The sequence below is a fragment of the Amaranthus tricolor genome, chromosome 2 (genome assembly GCF_026212465.1).
Source record: "Amaranthus tricolor cultivar Red isolate AtriRed21 chromosome 2, ASM2621246v1, whole genome shotgun sequence".
Taxonomy (NCBI): Eukaryota; Viridiplantae; Streptophyta; class Magnoliopsida; order Caryophyllales; family Amaranthaceae; genus Amaranthus; species Amaranthus tricolor.
In genome coordinates, this window is record NC_080048.1 from 29,401,578 (window position 1) to 29,413,551 (window position 11,974).

The window sequence follows — 11,974 nt, forward strand, 5'->3', positions numbered from 1 at the left end:
GTAAAAAGTATAACCACAACAACATAAATATTCCACATAATCTTGAAATCTAGAGAAATATGCATGGAATTGCTCACCTTCATATTGTGGAAAATAGAATATAGTCATGGCCAACACAAAAGCATCACGTAAATTTATGAACTAAACAAATAAATTACACATCGCCTCCCCGGCAACACCGCCAAAAACTTGATAGGGAAAATTTTAATAACCGCAAGTGCACGGTTGACGTGTAGCTGCGGGTCGAACACAAGGAGCCGAGTTAATTAAATTGTTTGTTTTATAACTACAAGACACGGATCAAGAAAATAATATGGTTGGGGAAATTAATACTAAGATTCAGGAACTAAAACTAAAACAATAACTAATATGAAGATAACAATGATGCAACAAACTCTAAGGTGTCCAGCATCACTTAGTTCTAACATGGGAGTCGATCACTCTCATGATTGTATGAAACTGAGTTATTAGCATAATTAAATGTGATCTAATTAACCTCAAACTTTGACTTTATTGATTAATATCGGTTTAAGACCTTACTAGTGTTAATCCTCAAACTTTCGTTTTATTGGCTAAACTAGTAGGAATTGAACTTAAATATATCTCAATCAAAAATTAATCATAATTTCAAACTTCCGTTTTATTGAAAAGATTAATGATGATATTTAAACTGAGATTCATTAAGCATAGATTTAATTATAGACTCAAATTCACACAATCAATCAATAAAATATCATCCCATGCTTCGAATTAGGATTTATACCCTAACCACAGAGAGGAAAACTACTCTCTAGACATAACGATGAAGAACATGTAGTAAATGATAAATAAAACCTTAATTGAAACACTAGACATAAAGATGATGAATAATTTCAATGCACAAAGATAAATAATAAAGCAATAAATAAAGAATACTTACTAATGGGAAGAACGTAAATATAAATTGCAATGAAATCGAAAATGTAACAATAAAGTTCCACCATGGAAGCTCTCAAAAGGGAGAACAACCATAAAGAAAACTGAAAATTAAACTAAAGTAAAACTACCCTAATGATCCTCCTAATAATAATGATAACCGCCACTATTTATAATGGTCCAAAAATTAACCGTCAGAAGCTTGTTAGTGGCAAACGCCGACTTAGCGGCCAAGGACCTCAGCAGAAAGCCGAGTCTGCTTTTAATGAAGCAAAACAATGACTTTTCCAGAACCTACCGCCGAGTCGGCGGTCACTTTTCTTCCACAAAAGCCGAGTCGGCGTTTTGTGCTGAAAAATCGCAGCAAATTTAAACGGTCGTCAATTCTTGTTGGGTTGTCAGAATTGGACATATAATATACCATTAGAAAGCTCTTGAAGTCTAGTTTCCAATGCCGCAAATTATGAATTAATGCAATCTTTCTATCAAAAGTTATGACTAAAAGAATGAGCATGTATCAAATTTCACTTTAAAACTTTTGCATTTTAAACACTTTTAAACTATTTTCCCCATCTTCATTGTAAAACATCTTCAAACGAGAAATGATCTCCTTAGTAAACTTCGTCATCATTAAAATTATTAGTATTATGCTTAAAAATGATCTAAATCGCTCAAAATCAACTTGAGTAACCAAAATGAGTAAAGTAGCATAAATCTTTAAAATAAGCACGAAATTACTAACAATAATCATCATTAAGGAGTATAAAATGATATGAATAAGTGCAAATAATTGCACTTATCAAAGGAACACCAACATTCTCACTAGGCATGGATGAAGATAATGTCGGTGGATTATTTTTTATTGACTGAGTCGGAATTGAATCTTCTTGTGTAGTGACACAAGTTGAATCTTCAGGTAAAGTAACAGGAATCTGAAGATTAATCGGAAGATTAAGTAGTGTGTCTTGATTTTCTCAATTAGTGTCTCAATTATTATTAATAGAAGATGGATTCTAATTCTTTTGTGCCTCTTGTGTCATTTCTGAAAGTGTTAACCAACTAAGATCTCCACATGCACTCTCCCCCTGAGATGTTAGTTGGATATAATAAAAGGAATCTTCAAAAAAACACAGTCCATTATAGTATACATCTTATCATGAACTGGATCAAAACATCTATAACCCTTTTGATGAACACCATATCCAACAAACACACACTTAACTGCTCTATGTTGCAATTTATTTCTATCTCCTTTCTTAAGATTAACATAAACAACACAACTAAACACCCGTGGTGGAAGATTATGGGAAAGCAGTATAGTTGTAAAAAATTTAAGGCCTCAAGAGGTGTCTTAAAGTGTAACCATTTTGTAGGAAGAGTATGATTCGTTAAATAATTTGATGTCGCAACGACTTCAGGCCAAAAATATGCAGGGACATGAGATTCGAACATCAAAGATCTTGCCATTTCAAGAAGAGTATGATTCTTCCTTTCGGCAATTCCATTTTGTTGTGGGGTGCTAGAACATGATGTTTGTTGAATAAGACCATCAGAAGTTATAAACTCTTTCATATCAAGTTTCATATGTTCCTCTCCGTTATCAGATCGTAGAATATGAATTTGTTTGTTAAACTGTGTCTGAATCACCTTGTAGAACTTTACAAAAATATTAAGCACCTCGGATTTTCGTTTCAGAAAATATACCCAACTTTTCCGTGTGCAATTATAAATAAACAACACAAAGTAACCATATTAGGCCGTGATCAAGAGTGTTGACTTGAACATACACTTGGTGAGGTTCATTGTTTTCCAAAACCATATGGTAGTAGGAAGGTTAGCTCACCCAATATATATATGCAAGTCAACAACCCACTATTTTATCGATGTGGGATCTTGTCTCACATGTGAAGTATTTCCAACACTCCTCCTCACATGTGAGCCACATCATACCAGACACCACCTTCGGGTCTGATACCATGAAAAATATAACTCAAGAGAGATTTTAATTTTTGAATTATATTCACATTACAAAAAGAATAACAAGCTTTATTTATACAAAAAATAACTGGAAGAAAAAACTAATTGTCCTAAAAATAGTCTAATCCTAAAACTAACCTAATCCTAAAAATATCTAATAAACCTTCCTTAATAATAGTAAGTAATTAATAAAACCTAAATATTAACCGTTATTTTCTACATAATGCAGCAAATTGATATTTTAATAGTTTACTCATTACTGATTACTGAACCAAAATTTATTTCAATTAGTGGTGGTAAATCAGCTTCTACTATACAAGGCTGCGTACAATATTGGAAATACAACTTGATTAAAATTTTCTAGAATCTCATAATCACAAAAAGCAAAAAAACGGTTAATTATATAACATAACACATTTAATAAAAACAAACTCACATATTATTTATTTTTAAAAATCTCAGCTTGACTTTTATTTGCTGGTAGTAAACCTGCGTGATTTGTTTTTAGCAAATGCAAGTCATTGTTAAGTTTATTTTCAACACAAAGTTATAAGTAAATATTTTTGCGAATAATTATTGAATTTATTTTTAGTAGATGACTAGCATGCGCCCGCAACACCATAAACAGTTTTTCCTAAAAAATATACTCAGAAATGTGCACAAACTAAGTGTTGGCTTCAACCATAAGCATGACATATGCAATATGTCAAATAAAATTTTTCCACCTTCTATAAGTATCATTGTAGGAAATTGAATATCCAAAGGTAATCCATTCCCTTAAAATGCTTAACCCAAAAAACACCAACTTGATAATGCCTTCAAATTTTCTTTCACTTATTCTGCTTCTAACCGTACATGCTTCCTGGGCATCATCTTCTTCAATCCAACAGGAATTCCTTCAATGCTTTCACAAAAACATAGGTTCCAATGGCCCATTTCCCCCATCATGTTATACCTCAACAAACTCTTCCTTCTCAATCATCCTCCAATCCACAGCACAAAACCTTAGGTATCTGATGCCTTCTGTCAGAAAACCCGAAATAATTATAATGCCAACTGATGAATCCCACATCCAAGCTGCTGTTATATGTGCTAAAAAGGTTGGTATTCAGCTAAGAGTTCGTAGTGGGGGGCATGATTATGAAGGAGTCTCATATGCATCCGAGATGAATGATCCCTTTGTTATCCTCGATATGGCTAAACTCCGAATGGTTACAATTAACATCGAAGATAGCAGTGCGTGGGTGCAAGCTGGTGCAACAATAGGCGAACTCTACTACCGGATATCGGTGGAGAGCAGAGTTCATGGTTACCCTGCAGGATTGTGCACAAGCTTAGGTGTGGGAGGTCACATCACAGGGGGAGCTTATGGTCCATTAATGAGAAAGTATGGGCTTGGTGTTGACAATGTTCTTGATGTTCAAATGGTCGATGCCAATGGTCAGGTGCTCGATCGAGAGTTGATGGGGGAGGATCTGTTTTGGGCTCTTAGAGGGGGTGGGGGTGGGAATTTTGGGATCATTTTAGCATGGAAAGTTAAGTTAGTCCCTGTACCAGAAAAAGTAACAGTTTTTACGGTTCCAAAGACCTTGGAGCAAAACTTAACACAGATTTTATGTAAGTGGCAACAAATTGCTGATAATATAGATGAAAATCTGTTTATCAGAGCTATAATACGAAGTGTTAAGACCCCAAAAGGGGACAAGTCTGTGCTTGGTCTTTTTCAAGCCTTGTATCTTGGACGAGCTGATGATCTGCTCGAAGTAATGCAGCGCGATTTCCCTGAACTCGGGTTGCAAAAGAAGGACACTTCTGAAGTTAGTTGGATAGAGTCAGTCCTATATATTGCAAACTACCCTTCTGGAACCCAACCTGAAGTCCTACTAGAAGGCAAGCCAACATTCACAAACTATTTTAAGGCAAAATCGGACTATGTTAAGGTAGCGATACCAGAAACCGGACTTGAAGGAATATGGAAAAGGTATGCAGAAGACGAAAATGCTCTAATGATCTTTACGCCTTATGGTGGGAAGATGAGTAAGATACCCGAGTCAGAGACCCCATTTCCTCACCGAAAGGGGATCAAATTCAAGATACAGTATGTGATAACATGGGTAGATGGGGAAAGAAGTGAACACAGGCATATGGAATGGGTTAGGAAGCTATATAACTATATGACTCCTTACGTATCAATGTTTCCTAGGGAAGCATATGTGAATTATAAGGATCTGGATTTGGGTATCAATACAGATGACAATGCTAGCTTTATACAGGCAGGTGCTTGGGCTAATATGTACTATAAGGATAATTATAATAGGTTGGTTAAAATTAAGACGAAATTCGACCCAGAAAACTTGTTTAGGCATGAGCAGAGCATCCCACCTCTGCCAATTATGGAGAAGAAAAAAAGTTTTGATTGGGAAACTTCTGATGATAAGGTGTAACTAACTTGAAAGTTCAAACCTTATGCTGTTTTTTAAAGCTTGTTTTGTAGGTTTTGCTTATGGTATGTACACAACACAAAAAGGAGTTGGGGAAAATGTATCATGTAAAATATATATCTTTTTATTTGCTATATTAGTCGGCCATATTTAATTTGCCTCATTTTTATATTTAGTTATGAGACCTACACTCTTTCTTTGATTTTCATCGACAAATTTAACTTACCATATTATTTTATCCACACATTTTTCTTACTTTCTCATAAAATATATATCTTTTTATTACTTGTGCATTAATTATCAAAGATGCCACTTAAGAGAAGAACCCATTCTTTTCTTGGTTGGAATTAGTGATGGCCATGGAGCGGGTTACCCGGAACCGAACCGGTCCCGAACCGCTTGAAAACGTCCCTAAATCGGAACCATTCGCGACAAGTTCCGAACCGGCCCGAACCGCAGAACCGTGAAACCGCCGGAAAAACCGCCTGAACCGAACCAAAGAACCACGGGCCGGTTCACCCAGACCACAGGTTCCAAGGAACCACCCCGGAACTGGGAACCGGACCGAACCAGTTCACCCGGCCCAACGATTCCTTGGAACCAGAACCGGGCGGTTCACCTGGCCCAACGGTTCTTTGGAACTTATCAAAAACTAGTTGTTAACTAGCCGTTGGGGATTTTTTGTATGAATACTCCAGACTTTTAATCATTTTCATCCACAATTCATCTTTTCTCCTACTCTCTCTACTTAATTACTTAATTACACAAATGCAATTATTCTCTTAATTACATAATTAGTCTTTTAATTATTTCTTAATTACATAATTAGTCTTTTAATTATTTATTTATTTCTTAGTTCCATTATTATTTCAATATTATCATGTCTTCTTTCTTGAAAAAAACTTTTTAAGTTAAATACTTTTTTGAATACTTTTATGTTTTTATACATACATGATATTTATATTTTGTAAATCAAGAATGTATTGAAAATTCGTTTATTGTGTTTTGTAAATACGTGTTAGGTGGTGGTAGGGGATCTTTTAACAAACATTTTTTCATATGTTTACGAACCAAACGTCCACTTAGCGATAAGTGAATGTATTACTATTTTTTATCATCTTCTTAGACATTCGCATGATGATACTAATATATTTTTAAAGCCGATTCTTGCAGATATGATGGACAAGTGGAAGACGTATTTTACTGATTTTCCTTTTATTTATGGAACTGCGACAATTTTAGACCCATGTTTTAAGACAGAAATCTTTACTAAAGTAATTAGATTTTACTACCAATCATTAGATCGCCCGCCTAGTGATGTAAATAATTATGTTAGAAATTGTAAAAAAACTTTTAGCAGAACTTTATAATTACTATTCTAGTGTATACAACCCAAGTCGCAATACGTCTAGGCGTGCTAGCGTCTCGGGCACGTCCCACTTTCCGTAATAGCTAACATAATAAGCCAAGATGATAGTTTTGTAAGACCATCTTCTTCCACACCCTCCGCTTCATATTTAGAACTAGATAATTATCTTAAACATCACTTTGAAATTGACTAAGGTAAATATAATGTTTTAGAATGGTGCAAAGAAAAATCCATAAAATTTCCCATATTATCGAGAATTGCAAAGGATACCCTTGCAATCCCTGCTTCTACTATTGTGTCGGATTCTGCTTTTAGTGCAGGTAGAAGAGTTCTAGACGAAAAGAGATATTTTCTTGCTCCACATATTATTCTAATATGTATTTGCAAGAAAGATTGGGAGCAAGCGGAGCTCCGAACACAAGGACTCAAGAACGATGTTGATTAAGACGATGATGATCCATGGATGATGATGGATACATCTGCATCATCGTCAGGAAGAGAGTCAGCGGAAGCATCTAACCAACATGATGATGATGACGAAGACGAATAGGATCATGAATATTGGACAAGGATCAATCAACATTCAACAACTACAAATAAAAGGTATGACAAAGAACTATGTGGGCTTTGATTCCTTCGGGATACATAGGCAACTTAGTATTCCTTCGGGTACTTGGTTCAAGTTCATTTTCTCCCTCTTTTTTTATTAATCATTTTTATCGTTTCTTATTAATTTATTTTTTTCCTTCTTTTTAGTAAATATTTTGATAACGATGACAAGCAATGAATTTCGCTAATAATCAAGTAATCATCAAAGGTACGTCCGCATTATTATAGTATTTTTATATTATATTTAAAGGAAAAAAATAAAGGAAGCGATGACTGACCCGCCCGACCCGAGAGTTGGAACCGCCGAAACAGCCTCATGAACCGCCAAAGAACCGTTTGGAACCGCCTGGAACCGGAATGTTCGAATCAGGTTCTACATGGAACCGGAACCGGGTGGAACTGGAACAGGAACGGAACCGGCCCAACCCGGACCGTGGCCATCACTAGTTGAAATATTTATCACTTTTTTAAAATTATGTCCTTAGTTTCATTTTCGCTATCCCTCTCCTATCGCGCCTATATCCCGCCCCTTGAAAAAATTACCATTTAAAAGATGAGAGATAAGATAATTGTTATAGGGTTCTTCTCTTAACCTTAGTTTAGCATCTAACATATCAATCTCTCTCAAGACTAATCAATAACCATGGCCACTTAATGTTGATTTTGGTTGAAACATGTAATTTTTGTTAATCATATTTATGAATCGTGCGAAATTCTTATGAAAACAAGAACAATCCTATCATAAAAGAGTAGTCACCATGAACTACACATAGTCCTTGTTGGTTAAACCTCGTTTAAATTGGAAATTTTGTTTAGGAAAAATTAAAAAAACTATCTAATCTATACCAGCGTCCACCTTTTACAAAAAATTACATATTCTAATTTTTTTTGCAAAAAATTACTTTATATGACCCAAAGTATGTAAACACTACCACATGACTGAAGAAGTTTATTAACCGTCAAGTAGAGGTTTGACCAAACAAGTGGTTGTCACGTGATGTTACTAAATGTACTCTTCCCCCATATTTCTAATTTTCCTTCAAATTTCATGTTATTCCCCATTTTCTCTTCTCTTATTAATTAACCACTATTATTATTTCCATATTTTGATATAGATTCGGCCCTTTCTTCTTTCTAACTCTCCAATTTGCTAATTTCTCAACTGCACTTTCATTGTCATGCCTTCATCTTCTTCAACAGGAAAGTCAAAGATTGATCAGTGTGGTTGTGGTGTTTCTTTTGCAAAGAAAACTTTGTCGACCAAGGAGAATCCTGAAAGTAGGTTAAAGACATGTAAGTTTTTTGACCTTGATACCAATTGAAGGGGCTGCATCAAGTTCATTTGGCTAAATGAACCCGAATGATGGGTTGGCAAAGGAAGGTAACATATACACTTGTGGAGGAGAAGAGGAAATTGTCAACCAAAGTAAAGATTTTGACTTCAAGGGTTTCTTTTTCGAAACATGAAAAGGAACAAGCCATTGTAGAAATGGAGAAGATTAAAAAGAAAAATCATTTCAATGCAATACCATTTAAAAATGTGATATTAGGTGGTTATGAAAAGTTGTGAACAAAAAAGTTTTTTGTAATCAACGTTTTATTAGTATGGAAAAGACATGGTACATATCATATATATTTATGCTACAAATCATTTTTATCATAACTTTTTAGTACCAATAGCCAAACGGATTGTTATGAAGAGTTATTTAAAGAAAACAATTTACGCAATGTAAGTTACAAGGTATATTATTGGATAATTTAGAGTGTAAAAGATTTTAAGTGTATGTTTATGTATATTAATTTATACTAAGGTATAATAAGTATAAACTCATGGTAACTACCATAAAAATAGTGGGCCAAAATTATTTTAATAAGTAAAGACAAAAGGGTAATTTCCTAGGTCTAAAGGAAGGAATAAACTCAAAAATTCGATTATCTTTTTCTATTTGCTCTCCCTGAAAAATTGATGTTTTATGGGTAGAGGAAAAAGTCGAGTCGTCTCTTTGTGAAATGCCGACTCAGCTTTTAAGCGACGACTCGTCGTTCTTGGTGACAACTCACCGGTTTCTTCTAGGATGCGCCTTTTTGCAGTTTCCTTCATTCAATTGACGATTAGGATTAGTTTAACCCAAAGTAACTTTCACTAATCAGTCATTAGGGGACTTGGGGAGTGGTATTATGGGGTAAGTAGAGTGTTTACTCTTACTCCTATATAAGGAGGGTACTTGCAAAGTTTTGGGCACCCAAAAACTCAAAAATTCGACTGTCTTTTTCTATTTGCTCTCTCCAAGTTCTAAAGAGTGAAGAACATTGGCCACTTTACATTTTTATTCTAAATTTGCTCAAAATAATCTCTAATACTTCACACTATTCAATTATATAGTGCTTATAATTTAATCCAAACTGTTGTATCTCAAAAGTGTGCCTTGATTTGATATACAATTTTCGTAGACAATATTGTCTTTAAGAATCTTCGATTTATGCATGGTTAGATTTACTTTAAGTCTTTTATTTTATTTGTAATTTTAGTTTCTAGAATTTTAAAGTAGGTTGCTTAAACTTGTAATCTCGATTTGGTGCTTGTAGTATCTTTAAATTTTAAATCAATAAAACACATAACATATACAAATTTTTAAAAGAGAGAGTTGAACTGATATAGTTCTTCGATATTTCTAATACTTGATAAAAAGACAGGCCCCAAGTGGCAAGGGCACATGCCATGTGAGGGATTTGCATTATTGAGGTTGATGTTTTTTCATTTTTCCTTCACAACACAAGTATATGTGACCAAATATTTGCTTTAGATCAAGTTAAATTTTTAATCTATTTTCATCCCTAATTTGGACTATTTTACCTTTGTCCAAACTCCAAACTTATGATAATATGTGACCAAATTGAAGACACCAAAAATGCTCCATTGAAACCTCAGAATCCCAAAATAAATATCTATTTCGATTTGTGATCGAAACATTTTTTTTAAAGGAACGTTAGAGTTTATTGATAAAAATGTCATACGACATAATCGATCAAATACATAATAATTTCAATCAAACAAAATTAGTTAAAAGTCACGATTATTATAAAGGAGATCTAACACTGAAGTGGTCCCTCTATCACATTATTATTCGATACAGCCTCCTCTAAAGGGGTCTTTTGATCTGGTGTGGCTTTTAGATAAAGATAAGTTGATACTACTGATTGTATAATACAACTGACACCCGTGATGACATCATATTCTTTTGTACCATCGAATTGATAACAAGACTCCAAACTCTCACCATGAGAAACCCGATATATGGAAAAATCGAATCTAATAAATGGATAGAATAACTCTATGATATAGAGAGAATCAAATTTACTTGTAACTAAAAACTAAAAAAAAAAAAAGCAAAAATAGACATTAGTCTATGATATAGAGAAAATGAAATTTATTTGTTACTAAAAACAAAAAAAGCAAAAATAGATATTAGCAAAGTGGATAATAATGTACTTCCTCCTTTTCAAATTACTTACAATGTATGCTTATTCACGTAGTCCAATGCACTTAAATTCTTAATATGTTTAATTCTGCATTGAGACAAATCAAACAAGATTCTACTTGACTATGTTCAAACTTATATATTAAAAATTAATTACGAATTAAGAGTGATGAGTGAATAGGGCAAATACTGCTATTCTTGCATGTAATTTGGAACGAAGGAAGTGCAAGCTTCTCCCCTCGAAATTTGTCCCACTTTTTCTCATTCATTAAATCTATCTCATTTTTATTTTTAGTCGTGATATGCACCTTTTCCTTTAATCTTCATCCACAGCTCCACGTAATCAACTTAAGGTTTTTTTTATCTCATTTATACATTTTGCAAACTTTTCCTTAAAATAAGAATTTATCTATTTTTCTTAATTTTCTAGTCAAAAATGCATATGTGACAAATTTGTTAATATAGGGTGAGTATTACTCCCTTTATCCATCTCAATTTGCAAATATTTTATATCAGTTTATTTTACATATTTTTAATTCTTTCTTTTTTCGGTAATGATTGCACACTCTTTCTTATTATATTATTCACTAATTTATTATCTTTCTTTACTCTAACCAATCATTTCAATCATTAACTTATCTTTTATTTTATTTTTCAACTTAATTCTTCTTTCTACTAAATTCTATCCAAAAAAATTTTAGATGCATTATCATAGAAAATTTGGAAGTATATGACTACAAAAAATATGGTTATGAGTTGCACATTAGTAAACTCAAACTGATACAGCAACAGCTCAAACAAGCATAACGTCATCCACAACATAATTGAAAACACACCAATTACATTAGAAAAATGGAAATATATTAAGAATAATCTTAAACTTTTTATGATTTTCTATAATAATTTCATTTATTGATTAACCATAAATAATTCCAACTTTAGGGGTATCTTTTTAGAGTAAACTTGGTAACTCGATAACATGCTATAGTAAGTAATTCACCAAAAAAGTAAACCGAATATTAATACAAAATTAGAGAAAATTTTTAAAAATTTATATAAAAGATTTTAAATATTAAAAAAATCATAAATGTTTTTCTAACATTTTTAATATTTTTTTGAAAATTTATTTTAATTTATCTTTTGTTAAAAAATAAAAATTGTATAACAAGTCATCTTATTACTGG

At 33.1% G+C, this 11,974-nt stretch overlaps 1 protein-coding gene across 1 annotated transcript; it reads left to right on the top strand.

Moving 5' to 3' along the window:
• Positions 1 to 3,664: 3,664 nt before the first annotated feature.
• On the top strand, positions 3,665 to 5,498 carry LOC130803649 (berberine bridge enzyme-like 13). Its single transcript, XM_057667849.1, has one exon. It carries the CDS (start codon positions 3,675 to 3,677, stop codon positions 5,334 to 5,336), a length of 1,662 nt encoding a protein of 553 aa, XP_057523832.1. The 5' UTR covers positions 3,665 to 3,674; the 3' UTR covers positions 5,337 to 5,498.
• Positions 5,499 to 11,974: the final 6,476 nt, after the last annotated feature.

What these genes read in the sequence shown, in the direction of transcription:
- LOC130803649 (XM_057667849.1), top strand. Translation starts at nt 3,675, where the DNA reads ATGCTTAACCCAAAAAACACCAACTTGATAATGCCTTCAAATTTTCTT.